Consider the following 14,433-nt stretch of genomic DNA (forward strand, 5'->3'; position numbering starts at 1 on the left):
AATACAATGACTGTATTGTCAGAATGTTTATTGCAGGATAATTCCATTCCTCACTGTCCTCCTAGCACCGATCAATAGTTTGTTTGCCTAGGGCTTTGCTAATGCTGCAATGCCCCAATATCAGGCTGTGAGGAACCAACGGCCAAGAAAATCAGAGTCAGGGGATTAGATGAAGTGAGAGACGACAGAATGCTGCACTGCCCAGAATTTTACATGCATTCGGCATCACTGTACTACTAGCTAAATGGACTCCAGAGCCAAAGGCCTATAACGTATTTAATAGATCATTGGAGGGGGACTCTGAGCACCTCTGTTGGGTTTCCAAATGCTTGGCAAGAATTTAGGAAAGTACACTCAGGCTTGCAGCTTTAAAGTGAAGCACAAAGATGGCAGATTATTACAGTTCACTTAAGAGCAATGCAACAATAGTTTCTGATTGCTGATGGGGAAGAAGGCTGTGAGAGAATTTAGAGGACAGTGGACCATGCCTGTCTTCGATTAAAACATATGCTTTAATGATATCAATCTAAGACAATAGATGTGCTGAATTCTTCCTCAGCTCAAATCCCTTAACATTACTGAAAATGTTGTTACCCTACATATATCTGCATCTAATTTCTTTGTTACTTCATGCCAGAATGTTCTGAGTGTACCGTTGTTCTTGGTGAGGCCAATAAGACAGTGTGACATGTACTGTAGTTCTCTCTCTATGCATCAACACCTCTACCCTATTCACACCTGCTTCCACCTATGCCTGGTACCTCAGGCTCAAAGACTGTTTGTGGTTGTGTGTATCTTCCCAAGCCTCCCTCTGATTTATCCACCATTTGGCTAACCTTGCTCTCTTCCATCATACTTGCACTACATAGCTCCCTCATCGACCTAGTTCAGTCTCAACATGCCTCAGTCTTCTCCCTCTTCTTTAGCAACAACTATAGCCCAGTCAGGGAATGAAAAACAGGCCCTTAACAGAGGCTCAGGTTTTCTCCCAGCAGAGCACATTCTCTCTCCCTCTGACCAGTGCGGTGCGGGTCACCTACTAATCATAATGAACGGCCCTATCTTGAGCACACAGTAAGGTATTTATGGTTCGCTGGGATTCAAATGAATGTTTATGAGTCTTGTCTGGCAGCCAAAGGGTAGACACTTTCCCTGTTTTTACAGTTCTCTTATTGGTTGGCCTGGGGCTTTGTGTGTGCGCTTGCTTTGCCTTCTGCTCAGACAGAAGGCAAAGCAGCAACACAGCTCTGGGTGTTTATCTGTGCACTATACTATAGATCACTTTTTTAAAGATGCAGTCCAGGATCTTAAGCACAACAAATGTGTAACATATTGTATGAATTGGATTCGTAACATATCATACAAATTGTAAGTACACAAGTGCATGACATTGTATACAAAAACGGGGACCCGTCTTGTCTTGTGAGCACCACATTCAAAACTACTAGCTGAAATTATAGAACATTTCAGAGCATCACTTTAACTAGAGGAAGGGTCTCTCTCACACAGTAAGGAGGGCAAAGATAACTGTACATTTTTCCCCTGATGATACAGTACAGCATGGCAATGTCATAAAGATAACCAAGGCCTATTTATTAATCATTAAATACCTCCACTCTGGAAGATGAAAGCTTGTCCTTCTAAATCAGGTTTTCCCCGACACCACATACTGTAATTTACAAGGTTCTCTTTGATGATATCAGGGATATCCTTTTTAAACCGCAAGGCCTTTTTAAACCGTGTTTTCAATTATTCAATAAAACATGAATGGTTTAATGGTTAATTATTTTCCAGCATGCAACAACTTGTGGCCGGGATTCAATCCGAGCACTCTAGTCGTCAACGCTACTTTTAAAGGCAATGTTAGCGCATTTATGGTCAACGCTACTTTTAAAGGCAATGTTAGCGCATTTATGGTCAACGCTACTTTTAAAGGCAATGTTAGCGCATTTATGGTCAACGCTACTTTTAAAGGCAATGTTAGCGCATTTATGGTCAACGCTACTTTTAAAGGCAATGTTAGCGCATTTATGGTCAACGCTACTTTTAAAGGCAATGTTAGCGCATTTATGGTCAACGCTACTTTTAAAGGCAATGTTAGCGCATTTATGGTCAACGCTACTTTTAAAGGCAATGTTAGCGCATTTATGGTCAACGCTACTTTTAAAGGCAATGTTAGCGCATTTATGGTCAACGCTACAGATGTGTCGGCTTGGAAATTGCCTTTAAATGTTGTTTTGGATTTAATCCCGGCCCTAATCTTCTTTATAGTGTATAAGTGAGCAGTGCATGGATTTGTCTTGCCTTTCAATGAATGTTGCTCATTTGCTGTTTTGACAACACATCCTGGCATGGTCAAAGATCTCATGGTTTGCATAACTGTGTTATCATTCTCTACCATGTGAGAATCATCCGGTTAACTCGGCTGTGTTGACCACTCAGTAGACATTTTCCAGTCTACATGCACAAAGAGACACCTTGGTTCTCTGAAAAAGTATTTTATTAATGTGATTCCATTCAAAGACACATTATTGGTAGGTTAAAGAAAGGATCATCAAAAAAAATGACTTGTGGAAAAAAGGCTGTTGATCCAGGCAAGTTTCGCATGGCTTATGTTCAATGTGTGAATGGTATTAAGTCCGTCCAACTACACACAGGAGATCAAGAATGTGACCAGGATAAGTTCCAGCAGCTTGTAAGCTAAAGTTACCTGCCGAAGCAACGATACATGCTGAAGTCCCCATGGCACTATGCTGCATACTTTCTAAAGGCTTTCATTGTTTCCCAATGTCCTGTAGCCCATGTATACTTCCCTTCAACATCCTCTGGAGTTAATGAGGTTCCTCTGATATGTATTGACATTCAGGATCATTTGTGTTTATGTCCTCCCTTTGAATGTATTCATGCAGGTATAGGTTCCAGAAAACTTGTGGATCTCTTCAAGTGCAGCCTGTGGCATAAAGCTAGGGTGTGGAGAAAATACAGAGATAGGGGGTTACCTATGAGTGAAAAACATGTGTTTACTTTGAATTGGTCAAAATGACATGAGGCATTACCTTTTGAGGACAACGAGAGCATGCATGGTCCAGGGCATGTAAAGGTAGGCTGTGTTAGTCCTGACTGCATCCACAGTCCTTTCAGCAACTGTCTCTGGCTTGAGGGGAGGGAAGAGCGCTGGAAACCTACAGGACCAGAAAAACCAGCAAGATTAGGTATGCAGTAACTGCAATACATGGTTTCATCTAAACTAGGGTGTGAAGAACCATGTTGCTCACCTGACTCTCATACCCTGGAACATCTCAGTGTTGGTGTGGAAGGGGAGCACGGTGGTGCAACCCACCCCGGGACAGTCCAGCAGGCCCAGAGTCAGGCTCTCCATGAAGGCCAGGGAGGAGGCCTTAGAGGTGCAGTAATCTATGGCCCCGGGGATGGGTGATTGGGAGAGGATGGAGTTTATACAGACTACGTGGCCATGCTGGAGCTCCAGCATCCGTGGCAGGAAGGCCTTTGTAGTCTGGATGGGGGAGAAAAGGGGAGGGAGGGTGGATATGGAAGAAAATGTGCCGTTAAAGACATGAAATAGAGACACACAGGGGAAGCAGGCCCGAGTGGAGCCACAGATTGAGTATACATTTATTTTTAGCTGATGATTGCATTTCTGTCTGCACACAACCTGACAGTTTGATCTATATTCAAACAGAGTGCCATAGGCCTTCTGATTTTCTACCTAGGGGCTGAAGCAGTAAGCCTATCATTTGGAAATACCACTATACTCATGTAAATGAAGCTGAGACTGACATGCCTGCTGGGCGCCCACCTCTGTCAACATGCAGGGTTATTGGCCACTAAAAGCACTTGTGGAGAATGATAAGATTGATCTATCTATAAGGAAACCCACACCTCTCTAAACCTCAACAACACTTACCCAGAACTGCCCCATTGTGTTGATGTGTTGAGATTTCAAAAGAGCGTCATCGTCGCAGTCCATCAGACTTTTCCCATGGACCACTGCCGCGTTATTCACCAGGATCGTAACATCTCCCACCTGGGGAAAAGAATAACATAACAAACGTCAAAAAAAAGACTGCGTTTCTATTTCCCCTACGGAAGTTATCCACTTTCTACCTACTTTCTTTTCATATGAAGTTATGTAGTAGACCTGACAGATAGTCATATTCAACACTATTATCTTATCCAGACATTGCAATTGAGGTGTAATCTATATGTCAGATGGTGAAGAGGAATTAAGGAGCTATGAAACCCTGCCAGTTCTGTGGAGGGAAGTAAACAGCAGTGATAGAAACCTTGACCTGTGAGCGTTTCACTGGCTCAAAACAACTTTTTTTTATTTGTGTGGATAAAAATTGCTCATTGGATTTACTATGGATCTACTGTAAACAGCATACCTTCTCTCTGACCACCTTGGCCTGCTTGTAAACCTCCTCCCGATTGGCGACGTCGCACAGAAAGTAGTGGCACTCTGTTCCTGATTGGGAGATCTCTTCGCATGTCTCTTTCAGACACTTCTCTGTGCGGCCCCACAGGATCACCTAAGAAAGGAAACATATTGAAGGTAAACTAGCCATGGGTTACAAAATAGGGTTAGAAAATGACTGACAATGAAGTTGTGTTATACTCTATGTAATATGCTCTGAATAGAAGGCGAACAAGTAACTCAGCTGCTTGAATAGTGATATTTAGCTTTTTAACAATCAGCGATCTGTATATTTATTGTTGTCCAAATCCTGAGAAAAACGTGACTAAAATAAGTTTAATGGTGTTGGATTCTGGCTTGAAATATACTTATTCATGTTGCCATACTAGAACTTATTGATTACTTTACATGTAAAATAAATGTATATGTTGGGGCTCAATGAAGGGTGAACAGGGACTTTGTGTATGCAAAGTTACTGAGTGAGACAGAAAATGTATTATGAATTATTAAACATGTTATTAAACATGGATATTAATATTCTTAAGGAAGTAGGCAAAGAGCAACAGTCTAGTCTCAGTTCCTGATAACGCAGGCCAGTTGCTGTGGAACTAGGACAAGGAAGGATGTGGAACTCAACTCGAAATACGGTCAACAGTTGAAGAGAGATGAAACCTCTGGGAGGGGGGCCAGAGGGGCCCGCCCCGAAGACCATCTAATGGAAATGGAACTACTGTCCTATCTCACACACACACACACACACACACACACATACACACACACACACACACACACACACACACACACACACACACACACACACACACACACACACACACACACACACACACACACACACACACACTTCAAGGATTATGTGGTTCTAAACTTAGGGAGGACCATGACAATACCAGTAAGAGGAACCTACTGAGTTTCTGCCTAACAACAGAGAAGGATGTTTATCTTAGACATACAAAGAGGTGACTCCTAGTCAAAAGGTGTAAATATGTGCTTGTGTGACTTGTATGTTGTGTCTGCAGCTAAAGCACCCAGTGGGTTGAGTAAACCTTGGTTTGAGCTTTTACTAGTCGTCCGTTTGAGTTTTTACTCTCTTTGCTCAGAAGCTAACAATGGGTAGCCAAAACCAAATAACTATACCAACAACTCATGCTCTCAATAAGTGCATAGACATTTCATGTTTGCAGCATTTGGTCCAAAAGGATGAGAAGACATCGTTTGGTTGAAATGTTCATTTAATTCATAGAACAGAGAGGCCATTTTTAGGTGCAACAAATAGTTTTAGAGTGGGATAAAGCGGGTGGAGTTGCAGTATGAATGAACTGTCTCTTCATCAGCCTGGTGAGGCTAAATGAAGCTCAGTCATTAGAGCAGAGAACATGGGGTAGGATGGAGGTGGGGGGCAGCGATTGGGCAATTAGATCTGTCAGTCTTTGGGGTCAGGGAAAGGTAATGAAATAAGGTGTCGAGCCCCCCTCATCTCTCAAACACACATTCTCAAAGAGATTACACAGCCTGTTGGGCACATGAGCCCAGTCATTTCTGGTCAGGGAGTCTGAAAACAGTGAGTCTGTGAAGTACTGAGGGGGCCAATGTAGGGCTTGGCTGGTTGCCTGTGACCCAGGTTAATATTTGAGCAGAAAGAAAGTGATCCTGTGTGTATGTGTGTGTTTGTGTGTGTCTGGGTGTGTGCAAGAACTTGCATGTCTTTCACCCACCCTTACAGTATGATATCAATGTTGTGTAACTATAACAATCCTAATTCTAATAGGGAAGATCACTTAAACACAAGTACAGGTCACAGTGACATCCTTGTCCTGATGGAGAAGAGCACAGTGACAGCCAGGGGCTATAAGCACATATTTCTTTAGGGATTAATAGGAGGATAGTATATCTCAACCTCTCAAACATGCATAGCTTTCCAAAGGTTGCCTAAGGTTTTGCTGCTATCTGTCTTGTTTTACTGCAACACCACATCTAGGGCAATCTGATCAGCTGTCTGTGATTTACATAATGGAAGCACTAAGCGAATGAGACTTTAAAGTGAAACGTTTGCTTTGGGGCCTTCATTCATTTGAGTGGGAGGATCACAATCTGCATGACATGTAGTTTCTATCAGTTCCAAGACTTCAACATGGTTGTCTTTCCACTGGATGGGTCTTTGTTTGCTTCCTTTGCCAGCCCAGTTTAGTAATCAGAAGAGATGGACAAGTGGCAAGTGGGTCTAGTTAAATGACTGAAAGCCTTTTATAGGATTTCATCCTAACAGTATTCACACTGTGTTTTCCTGTTATTTAATTCATTATGCTTATCTGCCAGTGCCAACACAAACAATGGCCAGTTAAATCTAGAGCTATCAGTTTAGGATGCCTACGTGTTGAGGTAAAACTAATTCTAAATCTCTGATAAACCAGTGATTACTCTGAAGCGCCATATCTGACAAGATGAAACAACATTCACCAATTGTGTAAAACTGATGGTCTATTCAAGGACAGTAAGTCTTCGCCATTACAGAGGGCTGATGTGTCAGGGTGCAATGATGAACTGGCGGTGTGGTCATCCACATGCCTACACCACAACACAATTATATTTCACAAGGGAAAACCTGGGTTCAAGGATGGGCATGAACCCTTCTCTTCACAGCAGCTGTAGAGGATAGGGGCAAACAGGGAGAGAGGGCTTTGGGAGTTCAGGAGGCAGTCGCCTGTCCTGCTGCTGTCTAATTAGTGCAGAGATAGCAGGGTCAGTTGCAGGGCAATACCCAGCTGGGAGCAGCGTGCTTCCTGCACACACACACGCAGCACACACACAAGCACAAACACACACACAAGCACACACACAAAGACACACTATATAGTGCTTCAACTAATCAACCTGGGTAGAGGCATATGTTCCCAGTTCTCCAGATGAGAAGCCAGGGCTGAGAAAGATTGCATTATCTCTTAGTTTTCTAAATTGTACTTCTTCCACATGTTCACAATATTATGATCAAAATATTGAGTTTCAAAACTGACCCCCCTTTGTTGTGAAGAAGCAAATGATAGCTTTTAAAAGCCACAGGTTTCCTCCGGGTTCTTCCATGAGAAGATGTTGATGGAAGGATGATGAGCGAGGCCAAAGCACTTTAACTTAAAATGTTTTTTTTATTTATTTTTTAGCTCAGACAGTAATAAGCTGCAATTTTACATGAGGAAAAGGCCACATAAAAGAACAGCAATTATAAACCGGTACGTTTGAGGCATGAATGCTGACAAAACATTTATTTTTACTGCTCTAATTACGTTGGTAACCAGTTTATAATAACAATAAGGCACCTCTGGGGTTTGTGGTATATGACCAATATCCAGGCACTCTGTGTTGGGTCGTGCATAAAGACCCGCCCTTAGCCATGGTATATTGGCTGTATACCACACCCCCTCGGGCCTTATTACTTAAATAACAACTACGACTCTGTCGTTTGAAACATGGCAATTCATAAAGCTAGTCATTATTGGTCTAAGTTACATGGCGAACATGCAACTATCTTTTGATTTGATTTTGATTTGTAAAAGGGGGATGTGGTATTCATATGAAATCCTTGTGACATGATTATGTTTCAATCTGTGTCCGAGAGGTGTAAAATAGACTGGACTCTGTCCATTACACGTGAGAGCAAACAGAACACCACGGTGGCTCACTATGCACTCAGCTGTGTAATGTTTGAAGGAAGTTATAATAGGAATAGTGGGTAATCTGACCAGTAGTAGAGGCTTGGCGGGGACTGTCAATGTAGTCACTGAGGTATTTCAAACCTAAGTGACTGCTCCTTGTTAGGGAGGGGGATGGGGGTGGAGACAGGCTATTTATAAGACCCCTGGCTGGATGGTGAATGTTTAGGATGGGCGAGGCAGCTAAAACATGTCACCTTCCTCTGTAGGCTTCATTTCACCTCAATAATGAACTCAATGTAAGGTCATTTCTGCCTTTCTGGTTTGCTTGAAAAACACATCTGAATCTGTTTTAATTCTGGCAATGTGATGTTTTATGTTGGCACTTGGCATAGGTAAGTGTTCCTTTGCTGGTCCCAGATGAACAACAACACTTATTCTGTGAGGATTATGTGATTAGCTTTCAAACATGTTTCTTCAGAGAGTTTCAAGTAGAAAAAAGAAGCACACATTCATCCCAAATCCATAGTAGGGTGTTGTTATCAATTGATCAGTTCTGCTGGCAGTCATAAACCAATAAAACTTTCTTCTGGACATGAATGATGCCTGATCTCATCCACTATACATTTTCAGCCATAACTCCTATTCCGGAGCTTTGGATGAACAAATATAATTCTGTGCTTCACTATATCATGGCAGCGGTCAAACGGTCAGAGGGGGACCATCGATTTCTGCAGACATGCCCTCTGGTTGACCTAATCTGTTGTGCAACTTGTACCAAAACTGAGAACCCTGTCCTGCAATCTCAATGGCCCATTTACTCCTAAAGTCATGGCACCCTGCATTCATATTGGAAGAAACAATAGTAACACATGGGCAAACTGATGTCTTTGCCCTCACAATGTACCTAGGCAAACATATGGAGATTTTGGTAAAGGAGGATGGGGGTGGGGCAGTACTACATCAATAAAAAATAATAGTTTTGTCAAGAAATGTGTGTAAATAAGACTATGTATAGCACAGGAGGTGTTCAGAGGTACAGGTTGGTACAGGGTTTGAACTCAGTCATTGTTATAACCATATAATTAACAAGTACTAATTCAAAAGATATGAAAACCTGCACAGGTGTGGGCTAATACTGGCTATTTTGAGTACTCCTATTGTCTAGGCTAAGTAGACCGACTCACTTTTAATGCGCAACAAGTTGCATAATAAAAACAAAAAATTGAGAAACTAAACGCATGCATCTGTTTAATTTACCTTTTTAGCGCCCTGCTTGGCAAACTCTTGAGCCAGGTGACGACCAATACCTCGCCCCCCGCCTGTGATCAGCACCACCTCCTTGGTCAGGGTTCTCCGTCTACTTGGTTGCAGTAAGCACACGCTTGCTTTCAATATGTAGTATAGAATGTGGATGGGGAACAGCACCATACAGCCCAAACACTTAAAATCCATGTTACTTCTTGTACAGTAACCTAAATTCTCAGAACAACTTTCGAACACAGAAACACAAGTTCAGTAACGATATCCTCCAATCGTGACGTCCTTGGCAGAGCAGAGTTCAATATTAGGTTTTTAGGTAATTATCGGGTTAAAACTAATAGCAGACTAAAGTAGGATACTGCAGCACTTGATGTCAAAATTTCCTACAATTGATAAGCTCGTCAATATACGGAGCTCAAGCATGTTTCTCGGTTTATTCAGAATACTGGCAAAACTATGTTATTTGATTCAATACCTCTTTACACCGGTAGTACTTTGTTACTTTTAACAAAACTGAACTCGAGTAACCTAAAGAAGGCGCGAGTGTCTCCAAAGGCATGCGCTACGGAATCGTCTACAACAAGTGTGTTGTGTTCCTTCCTTTAGACGTTACCGCCTCTGACTCTGGCAGCTTAATTTATAGAGCTCTGACTACCCGTTCTCGCAGTGCTGGAAAGACCTGCGATCTGAAGGGAGTTTTTTAAAGACCATTAATCCTGATTGACTGGTTGACTGGTGAGGAATATATTTATTGACTGTGTCGGCTGTGAATGGTTGTCTCGCTCCCCACCCCCGAGAAACGTTGGCCACCACTGCTGTGAAGACACATTTCAGTTGCTCCCACTCTGTGATAAGTAATAGTTGGATACGTTTCTCATGCACTTTAGAAGTGGCATAACCTGCTTTGATAATTTACTTGGATTACTTTGATGGCACTTTGATGAGGCAACATTCACCCAAACTGGTTTAAGGCGTTGGTCACAGTATCCAGGTTGTGTGCACACACACAATCTCTGAAACTGAGAGCTGGCGGGGAGTAGATGTGTCAAGTGACTGGATTCGAAAATATTTGGTGGAAAAAAGTGAAGGGAAAATAGGAACCACAAAATTCTGCAGGAGCAAGCAGCAAAGAAACAAAATAAGTTAACATGCCAGCAGCAGATTCTTTCAGATACCTCCAAATCAGGAATTTCTTAAGGACACATATCCCATATCCCACATTAAGCCAAACAATCCTAGACTTTATGATGTGCTACAGGCCCACATTGAGGCGTCCACAGACACTATTAAAAGGGCTTGGGAGCAGGAACTTGGTTCAGAATACTCAGATGAGTAGGACTGGGTAGAAGCTCTCCGGAATATAAACCACAGTTCAGTGAATGCCAGACACAACCTTGTTCAGTTTAAGGTGATACACAGGTTACATTACTCAAAAGTTATACTGCATACAATATTCCCAGACACCTCACAACTGTGAGAGGAACAAGTAGGATGAGGGGACTATGACCGACTTATTTTGGACATGTCCTAAATTACAGTTGAAGTCGGAAGTTTACATTCAGTTAGGTTGGAGTCATTAAAACTTGTTTTTCAACCACTCCACAAATTTCTTGTCAACAAAATATAGTTTTGGCAAGTCGGTTAAGGCATCTACATTGTTCATGACACATGTAATCTTTCCAGCAATTGTTAGACAGATTATTTCACTTATAATACACTTTCTCACAATTACAGTGGGTCAGAAGTTTACATTCACTAAGTTGACTGTGCCTTTAAACAGCTTGGAAAATTCCAGAAAAGTATGTAATGGCTTTAGAAGCTTCTGATAGGCTAATTGGCATAATTTGAGGTGTACCTGTGGATGTATTTTAAGGCCTACCTTCAAACTCAGTGCCTCCTGACTTGACATCATGGGAAAATCAAAAGATCAGCCAAGACCTCAGAGACCTCCTTGGGAGCAAGTACCAAATGCCTGAAGGTACCACATTCATCTGTACAAACAGTATGCAAGAATAAACACCATGGGACCACGCAGCCGTCATGCCGCTCAGGAAGGAGACGCGTTCTGTCTCCTAGAGATGAGCATACTTTGGTGCGAAAAGTGCAAATCCATCCCAGAACAACAGCAAAGGACCTTGAGAAGATGCTGGAGGAAACAGGTACAAAAGTATCTGTATCCACAGTAAAACGAGTATATCGACATAACCTGAAAGGCCACTCAGCAAGGAAGAAGCCACTGCTCCAAAACCGCCATAAAAAAGCCAGACTACGGTTTACAACTGCACATGGGGACAAAGATCGTGCTTTTTGGAGAAATGTCCTCTGGTCTGATGAAACAAAAATAGAACTGTTTGGCCATAATGACCATTGTTATGTTTGGAGGAAAAAGGGGGAGGCTTGCAACCCGAAGAACACCATCCCAACCGTGAAGCACGGGGGTGGCAGCATCATGTTGTGGGGTTGCTTTGCTTCAGGAGGGACTGGTGCACTTCACAAAATAGATGGCATCATGAGGATGGAAAATTGTGTGGATATATTGAAGCAACATCTCAAGACATTAGTCAGGAAGTTAAAGCTTGGTCGCAAATTGGTCTTCCAAATGGACAAGGACCCCAAGCACACTTCCAACGTTGTGGCAAAATGGCTTTTAAGGACAACAAAGTCAAAGTATTGGAGTGGCCATCACAAAGCCCTGACCTCAACCATATAGAAAATTTGTGGGCAGAACTGAAAAAGCGTGTGCGAGCAAAGAGGCCTAACCACCTGACTCATTTACACCAGCTCTGTCAGGAGGAATGGGCCAAAATTCACCCAATTTATTGTGGGAAGCTTGTGGAAGGCTACCTGAAACATTTGACCCAAGTTAAACCATTTAAAGGCAATGCTACCAAATACTAATTGAGTGTATGTAAACTTCTGACCCACTGGGAATGTGATGAAAGAAATAAAAGCTGAAATAAATCATTTTCTCTACTGTTATTCTGACATTTCACATTCTTAAAATAAAGTGGTGATCCTAACTGACCTAAAACAGGGAATATTTACTAGGATTAAATGTCAGGAATTCTGACATTCTGCCCACAACAACTTCTCCTCAGACGCCAGTGACGGAGGATGTTGATTAAGGCAGCCCCCCACATCTCTCTGATTCACAGGGGTCACGTTAAATGCAGAAGACAAATATCAGCTGAATTTATCAGCTGACAATTAATCTTGATAATCTTGATGGTTGTACAGTCATCTCAAATAAAACTGTGAAGGACGTCGGCATTACTCTGGACCCTGATCTCTCTTTTGACGGACATATTAAGACTGTTTCAAGGACAGATTTTTTCCCATCTACGTAACATTGCAAAAATCAGAAACTTTCTGTCCAAAAATGATGCAGAAATACTAATCCATGCTTTTGTCACTTCCAGATTAGACTACAGCAATGCTCTACTTTCCAGCTACCTGGATAAAGCACTGAATAACCTTCAGTTAGTGCTAAACACAGCTGCTAGAATCTTGACTAGAACCCAAAAATGTTATCATATTACTCCAGTGCTAGCCTCTCTACATAGGCTTCCTGTTAAGGCTAAGGCTAGGGCTGATTTCTAACCTACAAAGCATTACATGAACTTGCTTCTATCTATCTTTCCGATTTGGTCCTGCCGTACATACCTACACCTACGCTACGGTCACAAGATGCAGGCCTCCTTACTGTCCATAGAATTTCTAAGCAAACAGCTGGAGGCAGGGCTTTCTCCTATAGAGCTCCATTGTTATTGAATGGTCTGCCTATCCATGTGAGAGACATGGACTCAGTCTCAACCTTTAAGTCTTTATTGAAGACGTATCTCTTCGGTAGGTCTTATGATTGAGTGTAGCTTGGCCCATGGGTGTGAAGGTGAATGGAAAGGCACTGGAGCGACTAACCGCTCTTGCTGTCTCTGTTTTTCCTCTCTCTCCATTGGGATTCTCTGCTTCTAACTCTATTATGGGGACCGAGTCACTGGCTTACTGGTGCTCTTCCATGCTGTCCCTAGGAGGAGTGCGTCACTTGAGTGGGTTGAGTCACTGACATGATCTTCCTGTCCTGGTTGGCGCCACCCTTGGGTTCGTGGGCTATATTTGGCCTTGTCTCAAGATAGTAGTTTGGTGGTTTGAAGATATCCCTCTAGTGGTGTGGGGGCTGTGCTTTGGCAAAGTGGGTGCGGTTATATCCTGCCTGTCTGGCCCTGTCCGTGGGTGTCGTCGGACAGGGCCACAGTGTCTCCCGACCCCTCCTGTCTCAGCCTCCAGTATTTATGCTGCAATAGTTTGTGTCGGGGGGCTAGGGTCAGTCTGTTATATCTGGAGTAGTTCACCTGTCTTATTCGGTGTCCTGTGTGAATTTATGTATGCTCCCTCTAATTCTCTCTCTCTCTCTTTCTCTCTTTTTCTCTTCTCTCGGAGGACCTGAGCCCTAGGACCATGCCTCAGGACTACTTGGCCTGATGACTCCTTGCTGTCCCCAGTACACCTAGTTGTGCTGCTGCTCCAGTTTCAACTGTTCTGCCTGCGGCTATGGAACCCTGACCTGTTCACCGGGCGTGCTACCTTGTCCCGGACCTGCTGTTTTTGACTCTCTCTCTCTCTCTACCGCACATAATGTCTCTAACTCTGCATGATCAGCTATGAAAAGCCAACTGACATTTACTCCTGAAGTGCTGACCTCTTGCACCCTCTACAATCACTGTAATTATTATTATTTGACCCTGCTGGTCATCTATGAACGTTTGAACATCTTGGCCATGTGCTGTTATAATCTCCACCCGGCACAGCCAGAAGAGCACTGGCCACCCCTCAGAGGCTTGTTCCTCTCTAGGTTTCTTCCTAGGTTCCTGCCTTTTTGGGGAGTTTCTTCTAGCCACTGTGCTTCTACATCTGCATTGCTTGCTGTTTGGGGTTTTAGGCTGGGTTTCTGTATAGCACTTTGTGACATAAGGTGATGTAAAAAGGGCTTTATAAATACATTTGATTGATTGATTGATGAAAGAGGAGGATGGCATTGGCATTTCTCTACAAAGTGACTCAACATGGTTTTTTTCT

General features: G+C 42.8%; 1 protein-coding gene across 1 annotated transcript; it reads right to left on the bottom strand.

Moving 5' to 3' along the window:
- Positions 1-2,482: 2,482 nt before the first annotated feature.
- On the bottom strand, positions 2,483-10,078 carry dhrs3b (dehydrogenase/reductase (SDR family) member 3b). The gene is made up of 6 exons (XM_024379351.2): positions 9,358-10,078; positions 4,407-4,550; positions 3,926-4,045; positions 3,276-3,514; positions 3,057-3,182; positions 2,483-2,963 (listed from the first exon to the last, which is right to left on the bottom strand). The coding sequence occupies exons 1-6, from the start codon at positions 9,550-9,552 to the stop codon at positions 2,879-2,881; spliced, it is 909 nt and encodes a 302-aa protein (XP_024235119.1). The 5' UTR covers positions 9,553-10,078; the 3' UTR covers positions 2,483-2,878.
- Positions 10,079-14,433: the final 4,355 nt, after the last annotated feature.

The sequence above is a fragment of the Oncorhynchus tshawytscha genome, linkage group LG02 (genome assembly GCF_018296145.1).
Source record: "Oncorhynchus tshawytscha isolate Ot180627B linkage group LG02, Otsh_v2.0, whole genome shotgun sequence".
Lineage (NCBI taxonomy): Eukaryota > Metazoa > Chordata > Actinopteri > Salmoniformes > Salmonidae > Oncorhynchus > Oncorhynchus tshawytscha.